This window comes from Oncorhynchus masou, chromosome 12, assembly GCF_036934945.1.
Source record: "Oncorhynchus masou masou isolate Uvic2021 chromosome 12, UVic_Omas_1.1, whole genome shotgun sequence".
NCBI classification, from domain to species: domain Eukaryota; kingdom Metazoa; phylum Chordata; class Actinopteri; order Salmoniformes; family Salmonidae; genus Oncorhynchus; species Oncorhynchus masou.
The window spans coordinates 85,874,548-85,901,268 of NC_088223.1; the positions used below are offsets into that span (position 1 = coordinate 85,874,548).

General features: G+C 41.2%; 1 protein-coding gene across 5 annotated transcripts in view; it reads left to right on the forward strand.

Moving 5' to 3' along the window:
* The first annotated feature begins 3,826 nt into the window (after positions 1-3,826).
* The window catches only part of LOC135550981 (rho GTPase-activating protein 26-like), a 157,700-nt gene continuing 134,805 nt past the window's right edge, over positions 3,827-26,721 (forward strand). For all 5 annotated transcript variants that reach the window (XM_064982311.1, XM_064982312.1, XM_064982313.1 and 2 more), the window contains exon 1: positions 3,827-4,440. In XM_064982311.1, the coding sequence (XP_064838383.1) occupies positions 4,287-4,440 (154 nt within the window). In that variant the 5' untranslated portion in view covers positions 3,827-4,286. The remainder of the gene's footprint in view (positions 4,441-26,721) is intronic.

A 26,721-nucleotide genomic window follows, 5' to 3' on the forward strand; every position in this document is an offset into this window, starting at 1 on the left:
AAATGTTGTTTTTTGCCTTCATTGTAAGCCTGCCACACACACGATCAATCAATCAATCAATCTATCAATCAATCAATCAAATGTATTTATAAAGCCCTTCTTACATCAGCTGATGTCACAAAGTGCAGTACAGAAACCCAGCCTAAAACCCCAAACAGCAAGCAATAGAGGTGAATAACTCACCACAGGTTAATGAGAACGGTGTGCTTGAAAGGATGCACATAACTCTGCAATATTGGGTTGTATTGAAGAGAGTCTCAGTCTTAAATCATTTTCCACACACAGTTTGTGCCTGTATTTAGTTTTCATGCTTGTGAGGGCCGAGAATCCACTCTCACATTAGTACGTGGTTGCAAAGGGCATCAGTGTCTTAACAGTGTGATTTGCCAAGGCAGGCTGCTCTGAACGCAGCCCTATCCAGAAATCTGGCAGTGGCTTCTGATTGAGTTCAATTTTCGCAGAACCGCTTGCTGCAATTTTGATGAGGCTCTATTGTTCAGATATTGGTAAGTGGACTGGAGGCAGGGAATGAAAGGGATAACGAATCTAGTTGTTTGTGTCATCCGTTTCAGGAAAGTACCTGCGTAAAATATAGTTGCCGAGAGTCCCGGTAATCTTAGATTCAGATCATTCATGCGAGAAAAAACATCACCTAGATAGGCCAGTCGTGTGAGAAACTAGTCATCATGCAAGCGGTCAGACAAGTGAAAATTATGGTCAGTAAAGAGAACTTTAAGCTCGTCTCTCAATTTTAAAAAATGCGTCAAAACTTTGCTCCTTGATAACCAGCGCACTTCTGTATGTTGTAAAAGTGTTACATGGTCACTGCCCATATCATTGCATAGTGCAAAAAATACACGAGAGTTCAGGGGCATTGCTTCAATTAACAAAGTTAACCATTTTCATTGTAGTGTCCAAAACGTCTTTCAAGCTGTCAGGCATTCTCTATTCAGCAAGAGCCTCTCGGTGGATGCTGCAGTGTACCCAAGTGGCGTTGGGAGCAAAGCGCATTACCACTCCACTATGTCTCCCTGTCATGGCTTTTCTGCCATCAGTACAGATACCAACACATCTTGACCACCAAAGTCCATTTGATATCCAGTACTTTAAAAATATCCTCTCCTGTTGTCCTGGTTTCAAATGGTTTGTAGAAGAGGATGTCTTCCTTTATTGAACCCCCATAAATGTAACGGATATATATCAGGAGCTGTGCCAGGCCTGCCACGTCTTGTCGACTCATCCAGCTGTAACGCATATCATTCACTGGCTTGTATACAAAGCAGTAATTGCTTCAAAACATCTCCTGCATTGTCACTGATGGGTCATGAAAAATTGTTGTTTGATGAAGTCATTGTCTGTATAGTTTTTATGGCCTTTTCCCCCAGCATTGTCCCAGCCATATCCGCGGCAGCAGGAAGAATGAAGTCCTCCACAATAGTATGGGGCTTGTCTGTCGAGCCACTCGGTAGCTCACCATATAAGACGCTTCTAGCCCCTTCTTATTAATGGTATCTGTTGCTTTTATGCATGTCTTACTACTTGAAAGTCGTCTTAATTCTCGCTCAAAAAACTTGAATGGCTTATTTTTTAAATTGGCATGTTTTGTTTCTAAATGTCTGTGCAAGAGTGAAGGTTTCATCGAGATGTGAGATAGTACTTTTGCACATATAACACACGGTGGCTGAGGAAAGGCACTACTCCCAATATAAGTGAACCCCAAATCAATGTAGTTCTCATCATATTTGCGCCTCTTTGATGGTCCACACCCCTGTCTGTTGTTCGGTGCTTTCCCGGGTAAAGGGGTATTAGCTCATCGGCTGCATCAGATTCACTAGTGTCCATGCTAGCTGGGCTAACAACAAATGTAGAATTACTGATGCTAGCATTGGATGTGCTCGTGGAAGCAGAACAACTTGTGTCGTCGTAGTAGCAGTATTACCAGTAGAGCTGGTATGTGTCTGTCTCCATGGACACGGGATTTACTTTGTTTTTACCATTTATCCATTTTCAAGTAAACTGAATGAGCAGCAGCTACATTTGGCTACATACGGACCGTTAATGGAATTCCTGCGAGAGAGTAACAGTTCATATGATTGGATGTTCATAAGGTGATGATTTAATAAGCGCATTTGCAAAAAGAGAACTGTCGTTGCACCAATGTACCTAACCATAAATATCAATGCCTTTCTTAAAATCAATACACAAGTATATATTTTTAAACCTGCAGATTTAGTTAAAATAAATTCATGTTAGCAGGCAATATTAACTAGGGAAATTGACTCTCTTCTCTTGCATTCAGTGCAAGCAGAGTCAGGGTATATGCAACAGTTTGGGCCGCCTGGCTCGTTGCGAACTGTGTGAAGACCATTTCTTCCTAACAAAGATTGTAATTCATTTGCCAGAATTTTACATAATTATGACATAACATTGAAGGTTATGCAATGTAACATCAATATTTAGACTTATGGATGCCACCCGTTAGATAAAATACGTAACGGTTCCATATTTCACTGAACGAATAAATGTTTTGTTTTCGAAATGATAGTTTCCGGATTTGACCATATTGATGACCTAAGGCTCATATTTCTGTGTGTTTATTATATTATAGTTAAGTCTATGATTTGATATTTGATAGAGCAGTTTGACTGAGCGGTGGTAGGCAGCTGCAGGCTCATAAGCATTCATTCAAACAGCACTTTCCTGTGTTTGCCAGCAGCTCGTCTCAATGCTTGAAGCACAGGGCTGTTTATGACTTCAAGCCTATCTACTCCTGGGATTAGGCTGGCAATACTATAGTGCCTATAAGAACATCCAATAGTCAAAGGTATATGAAATGCAAATGTTATAGCGAGAAATAGTCCTATAATTCCTATAATAGTACTTCTTAACTGGGAATATTGAAGACTCATGTTAAAAGGAACCACCGGCTTTCATATGTTCTCATGTTCTGAGCAAGGAACTGAAACGTTAGCTTTCTTACACAGCACATATTGCACTTTTACTTTCTTCTCCAACACTGTTTTTTCATTATTTAAACCAAATTGAACATGTTTCATTATTTATTTGAGATTAAATAGATTTTCATTGATGTATTATATTAAGTTAAAATAAACATTTTCATTCAAGTATTGTTGTAATTGTCATTATATATATAAAAATTGTCTGATTAATTGGTATCAGCTTTTTTGATCCTACAATAATCGGTATCGGCGTTGAAAAAACATAATCGGTCGACCTCTAACACACACACACACACACACACACACACACACACACACACACACACACACACACACACACACACACACACACACACACACACACACACACACACACACACACACACACACACACACACAATTTCTCTCTTTCTCTCTCTCTCTCTATAGTACAATACTTATAGGGGGTTAGAAGTAGTTTCTAAACTATTTATTCGTTTATAGCTAGTTTAAAGCTGTCATAAACATTCACATTGTTTGAAATTATGGATAACATTTTCATTTGCAACTATGCAGAGGACATAACGGCGTGTGATGTATGTAATTACCTAGCAATTGCTCTCAGAAAGAACAACATTTGAATAATTAACAGCAATTTGTCGCTTTGCTTATCCTAGCCTTAGCAGGTTGATGTTAAAATAAAAAAACAAAAAACGAAATTCGCCGCTCTTTAAAGTGACATCACTGCGTTTTTGACCAACCAACCCTTCCTTTATGAAACCATCTCCCGCAACCATACTGCGCCGTCCCTTCTCTGACCGTTTTGGAACCGAGCAATGCTATTGGTCTAGAGCTGTATCCATCATAGGATTATCTGTTTCGGGGTAGGTTGGTCGGATGGAAGGAGCACCAACGCTTGAGAGAAAGCTCTGCATTTAAAACGCCCAGAGAAGAATCAGCAACTACCGTACCTCGTTTTTTCTTTCATCTTCCTCCTATTTTCCTGACCAGTACAGCGTTGTCATGAGGAATGCACAGGTTGCCTGGGATCGTTGACTGCCAATAAGAGAATATTATTTCAGCACTTCCCTCCAATACAAGCACAGTTTTTTCGCGTGCGATTTTTTTGGGGATACCGTTTGGATCCTAGGTTAAAATAAATCAGATCCACGTTTGCCCGCCTGCATGTTGTCAGCAATATTATTGCGTTGGCTATGTAGTGTAATGTAGACCGGTATCTGCATAGTGTTAATCTCTGTGTTCTGCTACCTTCTTAAGTGGATTGCACATCACCAGTCAACGATTTCTTCCTCCTCCGACCTCGGGTGCTGTGGACTCGGAGGAAACATGGGACTGCCTGCTCTGGAGTTTAGTGACTGCTATCTGGACAGTCCACAGTTCCGAGACAGATTAAAGTCTCACGAACTGGAACTGGACAAGACCAACAAATTCATCAAAGAACTAATCAAAGATGGGAAGGCGCTCATCCAAGCGTTGAAAAGTAAGATAATCCATTTGCAATCTTGTATTGTGATGATGACTGCTCTTCTGTGCCCAGCTAAATTCTCAAACAACAATGAATGAAGACATTGCCCTATCATAGAGCCCTATGTGATAGATTTCTAATATTCTTAAAGATGATTTTAGATTTAAAGTAGCCTATATTGTGTATAGATAAAGTATGTATGGTAACGTATAACATTTCCATAATTGCCTGATCTGTTCATGCATAATTAGTTGGTTAGGACTTAGCCTAGTCATTGAACGTCATCAGTGGCAGTTCAGATAGAGGGCAGTAGAACTCTTGACAGGTGCTTGCTGGTTGAACATGGAATTTGGAACAATGTATCATTAAGCCTCAAGCTAAAGTCCATATTCACCAATCACCAGGCAGTAAGTGTGAAGTTCAAGAGCTAGTGTTTACATTTAGCCACAGTTGTCTCATAGGGTGACACGCAATATTACTACACTACTATACACATCCTGGAAGTTTCCGCTTCACGTTAACGCATGGAAGATGTTCAAAACAGGCCAGTAAACAGATAGTCCATGCTGTTCTACACAGTGCCCAGTCAGCTGCCATTAACGGTCTGGATCATTCTGCATTTGTCTGTCAGGGACATCTAGACATCAAACTGAATGACCCGTAGTGACCGACAGTCCCAGGTCAAAGGAGAACTGGGGTTAGAGATAGTCAGCTGTTGTAGGTACAGTTGGCTGTGTAGCTGCTGAATCACAGGCAATATGCCATGTGTTTTAATTGTATGTTACATGTGTATTACCCTGTGTGTCTCAGTTGGTAGAGCTTGGCGTTGTGTGTTTGACTCCCATAGGGGACCAGTACAAATACAATATGAAAATGTATGAACTCACTACTGTAAGTCGCTCTGGACAAGATCGCACCACTTTTCACATTATTTCAAAGCTTTCCACTTTTGTGCAAATTAAATCCAGAATGAACCTTCTGGGCAAGTCCCTCTGCTTTGTCCTTGTTCTGGTTGCTGGTGGCACAACAACAAGTACATGTTTGTAACCTCTCACTACAGAGAGAAAGTAAACCTTACACTACACCAGAGGCTTTAGGCTATTCTTCAACCCCACTTTACACGTCTGTTAGTGTTGCTTTTCCTGCTTCCCCATCCTGTTGGCTGGAGTGTGGTTCCTGTGGCCAATCCTACAGTCAGTCACAGACTTCACACAGCACCAACACTAGCAGTAGTCAACAGCCTGCCAGCCATTCAGCCAGGCAGCTCCCCGGAGCTAGATGGATGTTCTGTAAGCAAAGGGCAAGCTGTCATTAGGGATCCAGATGAAATGTTTTACCCCCGCCCTTAAACATGAAATTATTTTAATCACTCAAATTAACCAACATTTGGGTTTACTGGCGCTGTTCTGCGGATGCGGGGGCTGCATTATTTTGATATCTTAATTGACATTAAAAGTTGCCACCAGTATCCCAGAGATAAAATTGAGGACCAGGTTTGTGTGAAAGGAGCTGTTCTTTAGTTTACCTCATGCGATTGGTCTACTTTCTACTGTATGTCACTGTTACAATAACATAGCTAAAACACACATGCTTTGTAATTTTAGTGTGCGGTCATAATCGTCTAGAATGAGTTATTACAGGTGGAATATGCTTCAGGCCTTTTGAGTATTTTTATGTGAGCATTACTGAGAATCATATATAATATACCTTCATATATATATATATATATATATATATATATATATATATATATATATATATATATATATATATATATATATATATATATATATATATATATTATCCCCATCAGGTTTTAATTGTGTAAAAACAGACACAACATTTCAGGGAATAGATGCCGGATGAATGTCTCCAGTTGCAGTTTTTTTTAATAGAAGGTCTTGTATTGTAGAAGTGTATTTTTGTGTGTGTGTATCCATGGTCTATCAAACCTGAGTTGACATGTATCCTGTCCTACAATGGGATGATGAATTGACCCCAAATGTAGAATTAGGGAGTAGGCTGGAGTTTCCCCTTCAGAAACCAGTGTTTCACATAAGATTTTTTTCAGCAGAGGTGTAAAAGTTAGAGTGGGGGGCAGGGGGGTCATGGTAGTGGGCATGGTCTATGTTGCCCTCCTATTGGCCGCAGAGACATTTAGCTGTTTTAAAGTAACTTCCCAGTGTTTCCAGATTTCTATGAAATATATAACTATACTTACTTACAATATGAGTGAAATAATTAAAAAATTGTGGAAGGAAAACTAAGCACGTTAAAAAGCAGTTTTTCTGTGTTGGATTGGTGTGGGTGGTGTGGGTGTACCCCAACAACAAAATGCAAGTAGCCTCTCATGGGCTAGCTCATCCTCCTCTAGACCACTGATTGGCTAGCTCCTCCTCCTGAGAAGTATTACATCATACTCTAAGGAAACAGCAAGCATTTATTAAAGTTTTAGGTGGGGTTTTTGAAGTATTTTTTTTCTCCTATTTATACTTTGGTCACAATTACAAGTATAGGACGAGTCAACAACATTATTTGGGTATGAGTTATCAGAATACTCACTTTTTAAAAAGGAGATTTTCACTGGGCAGTTACTTTAAAGCTAATTCCCTGCAGTTCTACAAATTTTGCCATGAGGTGGAGAGAAATGTTTTCAGTTTTAAAGCTAGTTTCCTGGAATTTACACATTTCCCCATGGCTTATGCTATCTGAGTGACGCAAACAGTATAACAAAATCAATGGTGGCCCCATGTCATGACATTTGTAGAATGTTACATTTTCCCTGACTGTCTGGTTTTTATTCTGGTGGTTGTTCAAAGATGATCTTATAAAAAACATGTGCCATTATATTTTCTACTTAATATAGATATCTGCTTTTAGTCATTTAAGTGTTCACTGAAATTCTTTTACTGTCTCAAAAATGATTGTATATATAAAAAGTAAAAATGTTTATATTTTTTGAAGCTGCTAAATGAATACAGAGGAAACACTGGAAACTCAGCAGGCTGTTTTATAGTCCTCCACCTCACATAAGATTATGTCTCACACTGTCAACAACTGGTATTACCAGGTGAGGTGACCAAATCATATAGTTATGGGATATTGTAATTACACAGTTATTGTAGTTACACAGTTATTACTGAAGTATTAGCTGCAGCTGTAACAAATGTAAACTTTTTAAAATTATGTTTTCTCACCTTCACAATGTCCAGCAAGGATGTGCTGACGGTTGTTTCCCAAATGGTACCGTATTCTATATATGGGCCCTGGACAAAAGTAGTGCACTATATAGGGGACAGGGTGCCCGTGTTTGTTTAGTTGATGCTGTTGTGAAGTGAATGCAGCTAAGAGGAAGTGTAATGGTACCTGCATCCTTTCACGTAGCCGTTAAACATCCAGGTTCAGCTAAAGAAATAGGTCCCTATAAACAGACTCTAAATAATGGCCTTTGCTTTCAGCCATGTTGTGTTCTAAGTAATGGAACTTTATTGTCCCCAAAAACCTGACAATTGACTCAGTGCCTCACTATGTTCCCCTGTAGAAGCGACTCTAATCCTGTAAGAAGCAGAATGGGAATCACCAGACCAGAAGTTAGGTCTTTCTCCAGCACATGTGAAAACAAGATCTCATGTGAAGTGTTCCAAAAACCCGTTTTGACATGATTTCACATGTGAAATGTTCCAAAAACACATGCTTTGACTTGATTTCATATGCGAAATTACACATGTGAAGTGTTCCAGATACACATTTTTACCAGATTTTTTCATAGATGTAATTTTTCTGTAAGGGACACTGACTGTGGGGCCATTCCATTTAATTTCAATCGCTTTTTGATAACAGCCCTTTTGATTTGAATAAAACTATTTATACATATTTGCCCATGGTGGAAGTGGTCAGTAAGTGACTTTTTAGACCTGAATGCCAGAACATTCAGGAGATTAAGGTGCTCAAAGTTCACCCATTTTGCTGTGGAAAAGATGAACGGTTGAGTTTGATATAATTTAAAATCTTACAAACAGGGTTGTCAAACTACAGTATTTAATAATTTCTTGGAAAAAAATGTTTTTAGTATTTTTCTTTTTACTTTTAATGTCAGTTTTTGTATATTAAAAAAATATTTTTGCATATGTTGTAGTTTAGACTATGATTTGCATCATCTTATGTGTTTGTGTTGTGCCCGCCATCGGTTGAGACACAGCATGCATAATTTTGAATACAAGGTGGGTGGGTGTCATTTCAATCATAGAAATAGAATTTGTAGAATAGACCTACCCCTTCACACCACTGTAATTTAGCTTGTACATAATTTACATTTTAACTTTCAATTACTACCACAAAGATGGCTACCGGTCCACTCACCGTCAATGTCAACTTAAATGTAAATGTATTTTCTAGTATCTATATTTCTATTATTTCAATAGGTTTCCTATGGAATATTGACAGTATAATTTAGAACAACAGATATTCCCATTCAAGTCAACATTCTCTGATGTGTGGACCTCCAACCATCTTTGTGGTACCATTTCAAAAGTTAAAATTTCTATTTTATTCCCATTTTAGTACATTTATCACCCACCTTGTATTCAAGAGTATGCTGTGTATCAACCGGTGGTGGACACAACACAAACACCTCAGATGATGTGACAGGGTCTAAACTACATTATAAACTGGGTGTTTCGAGCCCTGAATGCGGATTTCCTGACAGCCGTGGTATATCAGACCGTATACCACGGGTATGACAAAACATGCATTTTTACTGCTCTAATTACGTTGGTAGCCAGTTTATAACAGCAATAAGCCACTTTGGGGGTTTGTGGTATATGGCCAATATACCACGGCTAAGGGCTGTGTCCAGGCACTCCGCTTCGCGTTGTGCATAAGAACAGCCCTTAGCCATGGTATATTGGCCATATACCACAATACCTCCTCGGGCCTTATTGCTTAAACATATGCACACAAAAAATGAGTTTACCCGTTTTTATATAATTGACATCAAAGGTAAAAAATGACATGATTTTTTATTAAAACATTTTTTTGAAAGAAAATATAAAATAGTTTGACTATCCTGTTTGAAGCTTTTAAATGACATCAAACTCAACCGTTTAGATTTTCCAGTGAGGAAGACACGGCTGTCTCAATGTATGAGAGCGGGATGGCAGGAGCGAGAATTACCACTGACCTGACACACCCACTCAACCAGGAGTACCAAATCAAAATCAAATGTATTTATATAGCCCTTCGTACGTCAGCTGATATCTCAAAGTGCTTTACAGAAACCCAGCCTAAAACCCCAAACAGCAAGCAATGCAGGTGTAGAAGCACAGTGGCCAGGAAAAACTACCTAGAAAGGCCAAAACCTAGGAAGAAACCTTGAGAGGAACCAGGCTTTGAGGGGTGGCCAGTCCTCTTCTGGCTGTGCCAGGTGGAGATTATAACAGAACATGGCCAAATAATAATAATCACAGGCAGAACAGTTGAAACTGGAGCAGCAGCACGGCCAGGTGGACTGGGGACAGCAAGGAGTCATCATGCCAGGTAGTCCTGAGGCATGGTCCTAGGGCTCAGGTCCTCCGAGAGAAAGAGAGAATTAGAGAGAGCATACTTAAATTCACACAGGACACCGGATAAGACATGAGAAGTACTCCAGATATAACAAACTGACCCTAGCCCCCCGACACATAAACTACTGCAGCATAAATACTGGAGGCTGAGACAGGAGGGGTCAGAAGACACTGTGGCCCCATCCAATGATACCCCCGGACAGGGCCAAACAGGAAGGATATAACCCCACCCACTTTGCCAAAGCACAGCCCCCACACCACTAGAGGGATATCTTCAACCACCAACTTACCATCCTGAGACAAGGCCGAGGATAGCCCACAAAGATCTCCGCCACTGCACAACCCAAGGGGGGGCGCCAACCCAGACAGGAAGATCACATCAGTGACTCAACCCACTCAAGTGACGCACCCCTCCTAGGGACGGCATGAAAGAGCACCAGTAAGCCAGTGACTCAGCCCCTGTAAAAGGGTTAAAGGCAGAGAATCCCAGTGGAAAGAGGGGAACCGGCCGGCCAGGTTCGTTACTCCAGAGCATTTCCGTTCACCTTCACACTCCTGGGCCAGACTACACTCAATCATATGACCCACTGAAGAGATGAGTCTTCAGTAAAGACTTAAAGGTTGAGACCGAGTTTGCGTCGCTCACATGGGTAGGCACACCATTCCATAAAAATGGAGCTCTATAGGAGAAATTCCTGCCTCCAGCTGTTTGCTTACAAATTCTAGGGACAATTAGGAGACCTGCGTCTTGTGACCGTAGCGTACGTGTAGGTATGTACGGCAGGACCAAATCAGAGAGATAGGTAGGAGCAAGCCCATGTAATGCTTTGTAGGTTAGCAGTAAAACCTTGAAATCAGCCCTTGCCTTGACAGGAAGCCAGTGTAGGGAGGCTAGCACTAGAGTAATATGATCAAATTTTGTTGGTTCTAGTCAGGATTCTAGCAACCGTATTTAGCACTAACTGAAGTTAATTTAGTGCTTTATCCAGATAGCCGGAAAGTAGAGCATTGCAGTAGTCTAACCTGGAAGTAACAAAAGCATGGATTAATTTTCCTGCATTATTTTTGGACAGAAAATGTCTGGTTTTTGCAATGTTACGTAGATGGAAAAAAAGCTGTCCTAGAAACAGTCTTGATATGTTCGTCAAAAGAGAGATCAGGGTCCAGAGTAACGCCTAGGTCCTTCACAGTTTTATTTGAGATGACTGTACAACCATTAAGATTAATTGTCAGATTCAACAGAAGATATCTTTGTTTCTTGGGAACTAGAACAAGCATCTCTGTTTTGTCCGAGTTTAAAAGTAGAAAGTTTGCAGCCATCCACTTCCTTATGTCTGAAACACAGGCTTCTAGTGAGGGCAATTTTGGGGCTTCACCATGTTTCATTGAAATATACAGCTGTGTGTCATCCTCTTAGTAGTGAAAGTAAAACATTATGTTTTCGAATGACATCCCCAAGAGGTAAAATATATAGTGGTCCTAAAACGGAACCTTGATAAACACCGAAATTTACAGTTGATTTGTCAGAGGACAAACCATTCACAGAGACAAACTGATATCTTTCTGACAGATAAGATCTAAACCAGGCCAGAACTTGTAGACCAATTTGGGTTTCCAATCTCTCCAAAAGAATGTGGTGATCGATGGTATCAAAAGCAGCACTAAGGTCTAGGAGCACGAGGACAGATGCAAAGCCTCGGTCTGATGCCATTAAAAGGTAATTTACCACCTTCACAAGTGCAGTCTCAGTGCTATGATGGGGTCTAAAACCAGACTGAAGCATTTCGTATACATTGTTTGTCTTCAGGAAGGCAGTGAGTTGCTGTGCAACAGCCTTTCCTAACATTTTTTAGAGGAATGGAAGATTCGATATAGGCCGATAGTTTTTATATTTTCTGGGTCAAGGTTTGGCTTTTTCAAGAGAGGCTTTTATTACTGCCACTTTTAGTGAGTTTGGTACACATCCGGTGGATAGAGAGCCGTTTATTATGTTCAACATAGGAGGCCCAAGCACAGGAAGCAGCTCTTTCAGTAGTTTAGTTGGAATAGTGTCCAGTATGCAGCTTGAAGGTTTAGAGGCCATGATTATTTTCATCATTGTGTCAAGAGATATTGTACTAAAACACTTGACTGTCTTTCTTGATCCTAGGTCTTGGCAGAGTTGTGCAGACTCAGGACAACTGAGGTTTGAAGGAATACGCAGGTTTAAAAAGGAGTCCATAATTTGCTTTCTAAGAATCATGATCTTTTCCTCAAAGAAGTTCATGAATTTATTACTGCTGAAGTGAAAGCCATCCTCTCTTGGGGAATGCTGCTTTTTAGTTAGCTTTGCGACAGTATCAAAAATAAATGTAGGATTGTTCTTATTTTCCTCAATTAAGTTGTAAAAATAGGTGCTCCTACCATCAGGCGATACAGAGTCCATCTTTACAAAGCCTTCAGAGCCCAGAAATCATTCATCCCCACCCGTCAATTTAATAAATAACTGCTCAACCACCCCCCCTACCAGAATTTACTAACTGAATTATGGTCTGTGAACTGTGTTGTCTGCTGTAGTTATTGCTTGTGATTTATCTATTTATGCACTTATGTGGAGATGCTGTGCTGTGGTCTGTTGAGACACAAGACACATTTCCTGAAAGGGACACAATAAAAAATAATAATTATTATTATTGGTGTCGTATGCAAAATGTGTCAACTTTGAACATCACCTGAATGTTTTGTCACTCAGGGCCAACAAGTCACTTTCTGACACTTCTACCATGGGCAAGTATGTATGACAAATTTTGTTTGAATCTAAAGGGGTGCGTTCAAAAAACATTTGAAATCAAATGGAACGACCTCACTACTGACCCAGGGAGTCTCCGCCAGGTAGCCTAGTGGTTAGACCATTGGGACAGTAACCGAAAGGTCGCTGGATCGAATCCCCGAGCTGACAAGGTAAAAATCTGTCATTCTGCCCCTGAGCAAAGCAGTTAACCCACTGTTCCCTGGGCGCCGAAGCTGTGTATGACAATTATGGCATCCCCCAACACCTGGCTTAAATGCAGAAGACACATTTCAGTTGAAGGCATTCAGTTGTACAACTGACTAGGTGTCCCCTGTGTGTGTGTGCCTTTCACAACAAAGACTCCCTAAAGAAAAACCCAAGCCACATTATTCCAGTCTGCCTTCGGGGTGAGAGAGAGAGAGTGAGGGAGAGTTGCGGGTGCCATTGCGTCTAGGGACATTCTGCTGAATGCATCAGATGGGAACAAAGGGAAATAAATGTGTGTGTGGAAGGGGGTCGGTGGGGGTGTGCGTCGGCGGTATTCCACAAGCAGTGACGTAGAGGAAGGGAAATTAGGGCACCAATCATGCAGCTCGGTCAGGGGATGGTCCTGACCTACAGTGGTAGAGCTGAACTTCATCAATTACGCTCAGATGGTCCAATCATGTGTTGGGGTTATTTTGCCTCTAATACTACCAAGACGAGTTAACACAATCCAGTTGGACACAGAGCTGGTAAATATTTGAGCTTTCGAAGCCTTATTCAGTTACAGTGCCTTGCGAAAGTATTCGGCCCCCTTGAACTTTGCGACCTTTTGCCACATTTCAGGCTTCAAACATAAAGATATAAAACTGTATTTTTTTGTGAAGAATCAACAACAAGTGGGACACAATCATGAAGTGGAACGACATTTATTGGATATTTCAAACTTTTTTAACAAATCAAAAACTGAAAAATTGGGCGTGCAAAATTATTCAGCCCCCCTTAAGTTAATACTTTGTAGCGCCACCTTTTGCTGCGATTACAGCTGTAAGTCGCTTGGGGTATGTCTCTATCAGTTTTGCACATCGAGAGACTGAAATTTTTTCCCATTCCTCCTTGCAAAACAGCTCGAGCTCAGTGAGGTTGGATGGAGAGCATTTGTGAACAGCAGTTTTCAGTTCTTTCCACAGATTCTCGATTGGATTCAGGTCTGGACTTTGACTTGGCCATTCTAACACCTGGATATGTTTATTTTTGAACCATTCCATTGTAGATTTTGCTTTATGTTTTGGATCATTGTCTTGTTGGAAGACAAATCTCCGTCCCAGTCTCAGGTCTTTTGCAGACTCCATCAGGTTTTCTTCCAGAATGGTCCTGTATTTGGCTCCATCCATCTTCCCATCAATTTTAACCATCTTCCCTGTCCCTGCTGAAGAAAAGCAGGCCCAAACCATGATGCTGCCACCCCCATGTTTGACAGTGGGTATGGTGTGTTCAGGGTGATGAGCTGTGTTGCTTTTACGCCAAACATAATGTTTTGCATTGTTGCCAAAAAGTTCAATTTTGGTTTCATCTGACCAGAGCACCTTCTTCCACATGTTTGGTGTGTCTCCCAGGTGGCTTGTGGCAAACTTTAAACAACACCTTTTATGGATATCTTTAAGAAATGGCTTTCTTCTTGCCACTCTTCCATAAAGGCCAGATTTGTGCAATATACGACTGATTGTTGTCCTATGGACAGAGTCTCCCACCTCAGCTGTAGAGCTCTGCAGTTCATCCAGAGTGGTCATGGACCTCTTGGCTGCATCTCTGATCAGTCTTCTCCTTGTATGAGCTGAAAGTTTAGAGGGACGGCCAAGTCTTGGTAGATTTGCAGTGGTCTGATACTCCTTCCATTTCAATATTATCACTTGCACAGTGCTCCTTGGGATGTTTAAAGCTTGGGAAATCTTTTTGTATCCAAATCCAGCTTTAAACTTCTTCACAACAGTATCTCGGACCTGCCTGGTGTGTTCCTTGTTCTTCATGATGCTCTCTCCGCTTTTAACGGACCTCTGAGACTATCACAGTGCAGGTGCACTTATACGGAGACTTGAATACACACAGGTGGATTGTATTTATCATCATTAGTCATTTAGGTCAACATTGGATCATTCAGAGATCCTCACTGAACTTCTGGAGAGAGTTTGCTGCACTGAAAGTAAAGGGGCTGAATAATTTTGGATGCCCAATTTTTCCGTTTTTGAATGTTAAAAAAGTTTGAATTATCTAATAAATTTCATTCCACTTCATGATTGTGTCCCACTTGTTGTTGATTCTTCACAAAAAAATACAGTTTTATATCTTTATGTTTGAAGCCTGAAATGTGGCAAAAGGTCGCAAAGTTCAAGGGGGCCGAATACTTTCGCAAGGCACTGTACATGCTTCATAATTGCATAGTCACTTAGCCACTCAGCAGTTTGTGTTCAGGCTTTTTCCTTTGTGTTTCTACTTACAAGGATGTGGATCTTGTTTCCCTGGCATGCACCGGTCTAATTTTAATGCTCTCTATAGGCTATAAACATGCATGCACATGTTGGTTAACTGTGCCATTTAAATACATAGTTTGTTCCACCACATTCCACTTCCTGTTAGTTTTTCTCCAGTGTGTTTGAAATTCTAAATCATGAGACTGCCCTGTTTTTACAACACGACTTCACAATCAGAACGATTGGGAACTATTTCACGCTAGAGAAGGTTTTTACCCTGCACACTAGCCAGCCTGTCATCCATTTAGGTCTATTTTGTTTTGTGCAGGTGAACTTCCTCCAAGCTGCCTTCACATACATGTTGTGAGTGAAACATAGCTGGCCTCTCACTCTCTCTGTGCAGGAGAGCACCAGCGCTGGAGGCACTGAAGATGGCCCAATGACAATGTCAGTAGGGGATACAGTTAAAGAGAACATTTTAAATAGCAGTGGAAAGGCAGAGAAAAGGGGAATAGAAAATAATAGATCAGCTCTGTTTGGTTCATTTTAGAGACATTCCCTTTCCATCTCGTGAAAGTATGCACAGAGGCAATGGTTTCTGAGCAGGTGTCCACTCTGGCCTCCTAACCGTGAAAGAGGAAGTGAGATTCACACATACGGTATGTGGAGTTTATTTTTAGGATGTCAACTATTGAATTAGGCCATTTCTAATGAAAATAAGCCTATTTCTTCTTAATGACGGAAATCATGTCTGAGAGACATTCCGCTCGTGCCTCCCCCTTTTCTGTTAAATGCAGAGCTGTATGAAAAGATTTGGCATGGGTCCTCAGATCCTTAAAATGTTCTATAGCTGCACCATCGAGAGTATCCTGACTGGTTGCATCACCGCCTGGTATGGCAACTGCTCGGCATTCTACCGCAAGACGCTGCAATGGGTAGTGCGTATGGCCCAGTACATCACTGGGGCCAAGCTTCCTGCCATAGCAGGCGGTGTCAAAAAAAATTGCCAAAGACTCCAGGCATCCTAGTCATAGACTGTTCTCTCTGCTACCGCACGGCAAGCTGTACCAGAGCGCCAAGTCTAGGTCCAAAAGGCTCCTTAACAGCTTCTACCCCCAAGCCATAAGACTCCTGAACAAATAATCAAATGGCCACCTGGACTATTTACACCCCCCCCTTTTTTATGCTGCTGATACTCACTGTTTATCTATGCATGGTCACTTTACCCCTACCTACATGTATATATTACCTCAATTACCTCGGCTAACCCATACCCCCGCACTTTGACTCTGTACCGGTACCCCCTGTTACGGCTCTCGTTGGAATGAGTGGACCAAAGCGCAACGTGGAAAGTGTTCATGATTTTATTTATCAAAGTAACAAGTCCAGGTTGGACTTGGCTTCTCTGCTGTTGGCGTACTTCATGCTTTGTTACACATTGATTCCATCTGTGAGTTGACTTCCATCATTATCTTGCTGTGGCAGTATCATTAAAAGACATAGGACAGTGCAGGCCAGGAACAGGAAAGGCCTGTTTGCAATCTCCTGGAGGTTATCTGACTGCTACTATGTTGTCCTAAAGAAGGAACAAGGTGGAAATCCTAAACAGAGCTAGGGCCCTAAAGTAAAAGCAAATCTTGGTAATTGATTGAGATATCAAATCAAATCAAATCAAATTTATTTATATATCCCTTCGTACATCAGCTGATATCTCAAAGTGCTGTACAGAAACCCAGCCTAAAACCCCAAACAGCAAGCAATGTGGTTAGGAAAAACTCCCTAGAAAGGCCAAAACCTAGGAAGAAACCTAGAGAGGAACCAGGCTATGTGGGGTGGCCAGTCCTCTTCTGGCTGTGCCGGGTAGAAATTATAACAGAACATGGCCAAGATGTTCAAATGTTCATAAATGACCAGCATGGTCGAATAATAATAAGGCAGAACAGTTGAAACTGGAGCAGCAGCACGGCCAGGTGGACTGGGGACAGCAAGGAGTCATCATGTCAGGTAGTCCTGGGGCATGGTCCTAGGGCTCAGGTCCTCCTCCGAGAGAAGGAGACTGTTCCATAAAATTGGAGCTCTAGAGGAGAAAGCCCTGCCTCCAGCTGTTTGCTTAGAAATTCTAGGGACAATTAGGAGGCCTGCGTCTTGTGACCGTAGCGTACGTGTAGGTATGTACGGCAGGACCAAATCAGAGAGATAGGTAGGAGCAAGCCCATGTAATGCTTTGTAGGTTAGCAGTAAAACCTTGAAATCAGCCCTTGCTTTGACAGGAAGCCAGTGTAGGGAGGTTAGCACTGGAGTAATATGATCAAATTTTTTGGTTCTAGTCAGGATTCTAGCAGCCGTATTGAGCACTAACTGAAGTTTATTTAGTGCTTTATCCGGGTAGCCAGAGAGTAGAGCATTGCAGTAGTCTAACCTAGACAAAAGCATGGATTAATTTTTCTGCGTCATTTTTGGACAGAAAGTTTCTGATTTTTGCAATGTTACGTAGATGGAAAAAAGCTGTCCTTGAAATGGTCTTGATATGTTCTTCCTAGAACAAGCATCTCTGTTTTGTCCGAGTTTAAAAGTAGAAAGTTTGCAGCCATCCACTTCCTTATGTCTGAAACACATGCTTCTAGCAAGGGCAATTTTGGGGCTTCACCATGTTTCATTGAAATGTACAGCTGTGTGTCATCCGCATAGCAGTGAAAGTTAACATTATGTTTTCGAATAACATCCCCAAGAGGTAAAATATATAGTGAAAACAATAGTGGTCCTAAAACAGAACCTTGAGGAACACCGAAATTTACAGTTGATTTGTCAGAGGACAAACCATTCACAGAGACAAATTGATATCTTTCCGACAGATAAGATCTAAACCAGGCCAGAACTTGTCCGTGTAGACCAATTTGGGTTTCCAATCTCTCCAAAAGAATGTGGTGATCGATGGTATCAAAAGCAGCACTAAGGTCTAGGAGCACGAGGACAGATGCAGAGCCTCGGTCCGATGCCATTAAAATGTCATTTACCACCTTCACAAGTGCCGTCTCAGTGCTATGATGGGGTCTAAAACCAGACTGAAGCATTTCGTATACATTATTTGTCTTCAGGAAGGCAGTGAGTTGCTGTGCAACAGCCTTTTCTAAGATTTTTGAGAGGAATGGAAGATTCGATACAGGCCGATAGTTTTTTATATTTTCTGGGTCAAGGTTTGGCTTTTTCAAGAGAGGCTTTATTACTGCCACTTTTAGTGAGTTTGGTACACATCCCGTGGATAGAGAGCTTTTTATTATGTTCAACATAGGAGGGCCAAGCACAGGAAGCAGCTCTTTCAGTAGTTCAGTTGGAATAGGGTCCAGTATGCAGCTTGAAGGTTTAGAGGCCATGATTATTTTCATCATTGTGTCAAGAGATATAGTACTAAAACACTTGAGCGTCTCTCTTGATCCTAGGTCCTGGCAGAGTTGTGCAGACTCAGGACAACTGAGCTTTGAAGGAATATGCAGATTTAAAGAGGAGTCTGTAATTTGCTTTCTAATAATCATAATTTTATAGATACAGCCTTTAATGGGCCTATATGAATTCCAGCTACGTTTGAAGCACAAGTGGTGCCCTAGAAACAAACATGTAACCCTGTAAATACATCTGTTTATTACAAAACTAAAATGTTGATACAAACATTGAAATTCTTGAAATGTTTTATTTATTTTTTTACATTTATTTTACTTGGCAAGTCAGTTAAGAACAAATTCTTATTTTCATTGACGGCCTAGGAACAGTGGGTTAACTACCTGTTCAGGTGCAGAACGACAGATTTGTACCTTGTCAGCTCGGGGATTTGAACTTGCAACCTTTCGGTTACTAGTCAAATGCTCTAACCACTAGGCTACTCTGCCGCCCCTTACATTACAAAGACATTTGTAGAATATTAGGTTTCTACATTGAGTAAAAACACTGTTTTCTATTGAGATGCATGACATTGAAAATTGTACGCTGTCTCTTTAAGAATGTCAATTTTGTTCGTCAAGACATGCAACTCAGTCATTCATGCAGTGCTATTATCATTGATCTCCTGATGCAGCTGTCCCTTTCTTTTTCCAGATACATTTTAAAGTGAAAAACAGAACAAATCTAAGACCTACCACCAGGATTCGGTCCTATGTAGCAAAATTTGAAATCGTGATATTTTTTTTTACATTGGATAAAAGTAGAAACTCAGAGCTAGAAAGTGGTATATCATACACTGTAAGCCCACTTTTGAGAAAATGGCCCGTGAATGTTTTGGTACACCTATTGGAAAGCTCTTCTTTGTCTATGCCCATTCAGCATCATTCACACCCTCTTGAGACTTAGCCCCACCCATCTCTTTAAGGATTCACATGTGAGGCCATGTGCTAAACAGAGTGAGTAGTTTAGATCAAAGATTTCTAGACTAAAAGTGGTAAAAGTAGTTGTCTACAATAAGGAAAATCTCCAGGTAAAAATACACTTTATCTAGTCCTTGGCCCATATCCTAATCTGACTTTGGTGCAGGTCATGTTGTTCTTCACATTATCGTCTCGAGTAAACAAACACTATATCAAATAAAATCTAAGTTTATTTGTCACATGCACAGGATACAGAAGGTGTAAACAGTACACTGAAATAGTTATTTGCATAGTAGCAATATCAAAAACAGAAAGTGACCAGATAAAAATATTGTATAAATATTTTATAATGATTAGATGACCACCCCCCAGCCACATCTAGCTAAGTGGATGGGTCACTATTGTCTGAACATGTACACATGTTCATGAAATACAATGCAAATGGATTTTCTGATTTAGAATTATATTGCTACAAAGATCATACATGTAATGTTAGCTGGTGAGCCCGCAAGCTAATGTTTGCTATTTAGCTAACAGTACTCTTTGACTTGCAAACAACTTTCTGACAGAATTAGAAACTTATATTACATGAAAATGTACGCTACCGTTCAAAAGTTTCGGGTCACTTAGAAATGTCCTTGTTTTTTAAAGAAAAGGGATTTTTTTTGTCCATTAAAATAACATAAAATTGATCAGAAATGCAGTGTTGACATTGTTAATGTTGTAAATGACTATTGTAGCTGGAAACGGCAGATTCTTAATAGAATATCTGCATAGGCATACAGAGGCCCATTATTAGCAACCATCACTCCTGTGTTACAATGGCACATTGTGTTAGCTAATCCAAGTTTATAATTTAAAAGGCTAATTGATCATAAGAAAACCCTTTTGAAATTATGTTAGCATAGCTGAAAACTGTTGTTCTGATTAAAGAAGCAATTAAACTGGCCTTCTTTAGACTAGTTGAGTATCTGGAGCATCAGCATTTGTGGGTTCGATTACAGCCTCAAAATGGCCAGAAACAAAGACCTTTCTTCTGACACTCGTCAGTCTATTCTTGTTCTGATTAATGTAGGGTCCCTTCATAGAACAGCGCAAACTGGCCCTAACCAGAATAGAAAGAGGAGTGGGTGGCCCCAGTGCACAACTGAGAAATCGGACAAGTACATTAGAGTGTCTAGTTTGAGAAACAGACGCCTCACAAGTCCTCAACCGGCAGCTTCATTAAATAGTACCCGCAAAACACCAGTCTCAACATCAACAGTGAAGAGGCGACTCCGGGATGCTGGACTTCTAGGAAGAGTTCCTCTGTCCAGTGTCTGTGTTCTTTTGCCCATCTTAATCTTTTCTTTTTATTAGCCAGTCTGAGATATGGCTTTTTCTTTTCAACTCTGCCTAGAAGACCAGCATCCCTGAGTTGCCTCTTCACTGTTGACGTTGAGACTGGTGTTTTGCTGAAAAAAACTATTTTCCGACCTCCTGCTGCTGCTGGTCTTCACATATTCTACCACTATGGTCCCGAAGTTGACGGTAATAAGCTACACCAGGGGTCTGCAACCTTTTCCATTAGGAGTGCCAATTGATTTGACCATTTCTACCGATCTGCGTACCAGTTATGATGTTCGTATGTACATTTTTGTCGAACAGTTTCTTTTCTTTTATAATAAAGTTGTCCTTTCTCAAAATCATTGTCATGTTATCTAAAAGAAAATTATACAAATCTAAAAGTAACTTCTGCCATTGCCAACTATGTAAAAATAGCCCACATGAAGCCAACAAATAAATACATTGCAGCCTGCAGGTAGAAAATATCCTGATAAAAACAAGTCTTTCAACTTAGTCCAGCCTGAAGCTTGCACTTACCAACCTGCAACTTTTAGTCAAATATTTTGGACCCTCAGTTTCTGCAGCCATTGAGTTCCAGACAGACACAGCTGTAGAATGTAGTAGTTGATATCAGTGGCCATATAACTAACACGGGCCATCTAAAACAAGACATTCAGTGTCATTTTGAGTGTATTTTGTGGCACACTAACATCAGTTACTATAGTAAGTTGTAGTCCTTCTGCTGATTCACTCTTCCGCCATGCTGTCGGTAGACCACCACCATCATCATCATCATCATCACCTTATAGCCTGTCAGTATGCACCCCTCCACAGGTCTGAGGACAGGTGTACTTCCCTCCCTCTATCCTCCCAATACAAGGCTGGTGGCATCAGCCTGTGGTCTGTGTGATTCCTCCTCTCCCTCCTCTCCCTCCCTGTGAATGAGGTCATTGTGTGGACAGGCCTTTTCTCCCGTTGCAGTCAGTGAGCTCTGTGTCTGCTCTGCCCCCTCTACTCTGTCTGCTGAAGAGAGGCCTGTGTCTGCTGCTGCTGTCTACTCCATGAGGGTCAGAGAGGGGGCAGAGTGGGATGAGATGGAGAGAGGGGGCAGAGTAGGATGAGATGGAGAGAGGGAGCAGAGAAGATAGAAAGAGGAAGGCAATGGGACACAAAAGCCAGTGTTCCACCCCAAGGGCTGGTGTCATGGCAGGCCAGCTTCTGGTTCTCTGTCTCTTTGTCCCTGTCTCTCTCTCAATTCAATTCAATAAAGGGGCTTTATTGGCATGGGAAACATGTGTTAACATTGCCAAAGCAAGTGAGGTAGATAATATACAAAAGTGAAATAAACAAAAATTAACAGTAAACATTACACATACAGAAGTTTCAAAACAATAAAGACATTACAAATGTCATATTACGTGTATATATACAGTTTTGTAAGGATGTACAAATAGTTAAGGGTACACGAGGGAAAATAAATAAGCATAAATATGGGTTGTATTTACAATGGTGTTTGTTCTTCACTGGTTGCCCTTTTCTTGTGGCAACAGGTCACAAATCTTTCTGCTGTGATGGCACACTGTGTAACAGTTTTCTTGAGGTGAAGGAGAGGCGGACCAAAACGCAGCGTGGTGGTTATTCATGTTTAATATATAAAGACACTATACATGAATAAACTAACAAAACAAGAAACCTGAAAACTCAAAACAGCCCTATCTGGTGCAAACACAGAGACAGGAACAATCACCCACAAACACACAGTGAAACCCAGGCTACCTCAGTATGATTCTCAATCAGAGACAACTGACACCTGCCTCTGATTGAGAACCACACTAGGCCGAAACATAGAAATACCCAACTCACGCCCTGACCATACTAAATAATGACAAAACAAAGGAAATAAAGGTCAGAACGTGACACACTGTGGAATTTCACCCAGTAGATATGGGAGTTTATCAAAATTGGGTTTGTTTTCGAAATCTTTGTGAATTTGTGTAATCTGAGGGAAATACTATATGTATCTCTAATATGGTTATACATTGGACAGGAGGTTAGGAAGTGCAGCTCAGTTTCCACCTCATTTTGTGGGCAGTGTGCACATAGCCTGTCTTCTCTTGAGAGCCATGTCTGCCTACGGCGGCCTTTCTCAATAGCAAGGCTATACTCACTGAGTCTGTACATAGTCAAAGCTTTCCTTACGTTTGGGTCAGTCACAGTGGTCAGGTATTCTGCCGCTGTGTACTCTCTGTTTAGGGCCAAATAGCATTCTAGTTTGCTCTGTTTTTTTTGTTAATTCTTTCCAATGTGTCAAGTAATTATCTTTTTGTTTTCTCTTGATTTGGTTGGGTCTAATTGTGCTGCTGTCCTGGGGCTCTGTGGGGTGTGTTTGTGTTTGTGAACAGAGCCCCAGGACCAGCTTGTTAGAGCCGATTTGGACATATTTGTATAAAAGACCGAACATATGGAGCTCCATGTATGTTTGTGTAAATATATTAAATATTAATGTAAATGATGAAATATTAGGTACGTACCTTTATGATTTATATTAACCTGATTGAGATATATTCATTTGTTGTTAGTGTTGTTAGTGTAACACAGTTTTTGTCCCCCCCCTCTTGCCTATTCATTGTATTGTGGTAAGTGTGTTAGGATAAAGGCAGGAAGTTGGGCCTTCGGGAGAGGGAGTCCTTGCTAGATGCGGGAGCGGTATAGTTTTTTGAGCATACAGACATACAGACATAATATGTATTTTCCATGTCAAGTATTCTATGCTTTAAGTTGATTGGAGAATAATTTATTAGTTAGATATAAGAAGAATAAACATTTTTGTTGCACCATTTCCCTGGATGTCATTGAATGTTTGGCCGTTTGGAAACCTTGAGAGTGGACTGTATGCGTACCAAACAACCCCGCTTCAGGCTTGGGCAGTGGCTATGGTAAAGACGAAAGGAAGCCACTACACAGCTTGTTAGGGGACTCATCTCCAGGTTCATCTCTCTGTAGGTGATGGCTTTGTTAAGGAAAGTTTGGGAATTGCTTCCTTCTAGGTGGTTGTGGAATTTAACGGATCTTTTCTGGATCTCTTGCTTTCACTCTCACTCTCTTTTCCCTTGTTCTGTTTCCCTCCCCTCTTTTTCTGTCTCTAGTTTTGCGTTCCAAGTCTCGAACGTGAGGAATCCTGGAAGTCCAGTTTCCCCTTTTTCTAGATCCTGCATCAGAAACGTTACTGTATTTTCATGAGAGTCAGTGTCCATACATACATACATTAATAAGTGTTATCCAGGGCAAGCCTTTTAATGTTTTCTAGAATGTGTGTGGCACAAGGCATGAGCAGCGCTGTGGTAATATGGAGCCAGACGTTCCTTCTCCCCTGTGCACCCCCCCCTGCTAACAATATGGAGTGCATTCTTCCCTGAGCAGAGAATTCTGCAGGCTCACGCCACGGTTTGGTTTACACTCTGTTAGTAAATAAGTCTTACTGCCCTGTGACAGTCCCTCTATACCTCGTTGGTTTAATGTAGTAACTAGGGAATACAAAACGGTGTTTTGGGATGATTTAGAAAGCACACAGTTTGGTCAGATACACCCAGAACTCTACTGCATATTGTGATGTATTGTAAGAGTGTTATGACCCGTGTGTGGTTGGGTGACAGGAAAGTGCCTGAATAGAGAAGTGGATGTGCAGAGAGAGAAGTGGTGGTGATGTTGAATTATTAACCAGGGGCATTGACTGCAGAGTTCCAGCCTCTCTCTCCCTCTCTGTGTCTCTTCTTTCACTCTGTCAACAGTCTGTCTGAGCCGCTGGTTAACTCACATACTGTACAGCACTATGAGCAGCGCAGGACACAGAGAATGGGTTGATGGGTGGGTGACCCCAAAGACACACAGCCACACCCTTAATGAGTGTCGCCACTGGGCACAGACACTGTCTGGAATGATACAGAGAGAAATAGAAATGGCGTCTTTTTGTAGGCACTAACTCCGCCATGGTTCGTTGGACAAAGCCTATGTGGAAAATTAATGGCGTTTTTTTTGTTTGTTTTGATAAACGCCGAAAATAAGGTCTGTGTAATAGGAGATATTATATGTTTTGTTCTATGAGATAATCTTCATCAGCAAACATCACTTTTTGTGAATTTTGAAGCATTTTTGTGATTTAAGAAAAGCATATAAGGCTTTATAATTCAAAAAGGTCATGTTAAATGACCATTATTATCTCAGTGTTTCAGTGTTTATCCCAAAAGCCTTTTCTTTCCTAATTCATCTTTCCCATCGGAACCAGAGGTAAGTCATTGCAGGTAATCAGGACGACAAGCTGGCGAGCTCTATAGGGACATCTACAGGTATATGGGAAAGAGCATCCCTGTCTGAGAACATGATATGGGAATATGATAGCCATGATGTCATAACTGTAACTTGACACCCACTAGAAGGAGGGTGATATTACCGGCAGGCAGCACATCGCTTATCATGATACACAGTGACATGCTACACTATTTGATGTAACTCCAGCAGTAACAGTGTCTCAGCAGTAACAGTGTCTCAGCAGTAACAGTGTCTCAGCAGTAACAGTGTCTCAGCAGTAACAGTGTCTCAGCAGTAACAGTGTCTCAGCTATAACAGTGTCTCAGCAGTAACAGTGTCTCAGCAGTAACAGTGTCTCAGCAGTAACAGTGTCTCAGCAGTAACAGTGTCTCAGCTATAACAGTGTCTCAGCAGTAACAGTGTCTCAGCAGTAACAGTGTCTCAGCTATAACAGTGCCTCAGCTATAACAGTGCCTCAGCTATAACAGTGTCTCAGCAGTAACAGTGTCTCAGCAGTAACAGTGTCTCAGCAGTAACAGTGTCTCAGCAGTAACAGTAACAGTGTCTCAGCAGTAACAGTGTCTCAGCAGTAACAGTGTCTCAGCAGTAACAGTGTCTCAGTAACAGTGTCTCAGCAGTAACAGTGTCTCAGCAGTAACAGTGTCTCAGCAGTAACAGTGTCTAACAGCAGTAACAGTGTCTCAGCAGTAACAGTGTCTCAGCAGTAACAGTGTCTCAGCAGTAACAGTGTCTCAGCAGTAACAGTGTCTCAGCAGTAACAGTGTCTCAGCAGTAACAGTGTCTCAGCAGTAACAGTGTCTCAGCAGTAACAGTGTCTCAGCTATAACAGTGTCTCAGCAGTAACAGTGTCTCAGCAGTAACAGTGTCTCAGCAGTAACAGTGTCTCAGCAGTAACAGTGTCTCAGCAGTAACAGTGTCTCAGCAGTAACAGTGTCTCAGCAGTAACAGTGTCTCAGCTATAACAGTGTCTCAGCTATAACAGTGTCTCAGCAGTAACAGTGTCTCAGCAGTAACAGTGTCTCAGCAGTAACAGTGTCTCAGCAGTAACAGTGTCTCAGCTATAACAGTGTCTCAGCAGTAACAGTGTCTCAGCTATAACAGTGTCTCAGCAGTAACAGTGTCTCAGCTAGTAACAGTGTCTCAGCTATAACAGTGTCTCAGCAGTAACAGTGTCTCAGCAGTAACAGTGTCTCAGCAGTAACAGTGTCTCAGCTCAGTAACAGTGTCTCAGCTATAACAGTGTCTCAGCAGTAACAGTGTCTCAGCTATAACAGTGCCTCAGCAGTAACAGTGTCTCAGCAGTAACAGTCTCTCAGCAGTAACAGTGTCTCAGCTGTAACAGTGTCTCAGCAGTAACAGTGTCTCAGCTATAACAGTGTCTCAGCAGTAACAGTGTCTCAGCTATAACAGTGTCTCAGCAGTAACAGTGTCTCAGCAGTAACAGTGTCTCAGCAGTAACAGTGTCTCAGCAGTAACAGTGTCTCAGCAGTAACAGTGTCTCAGCAGTAACA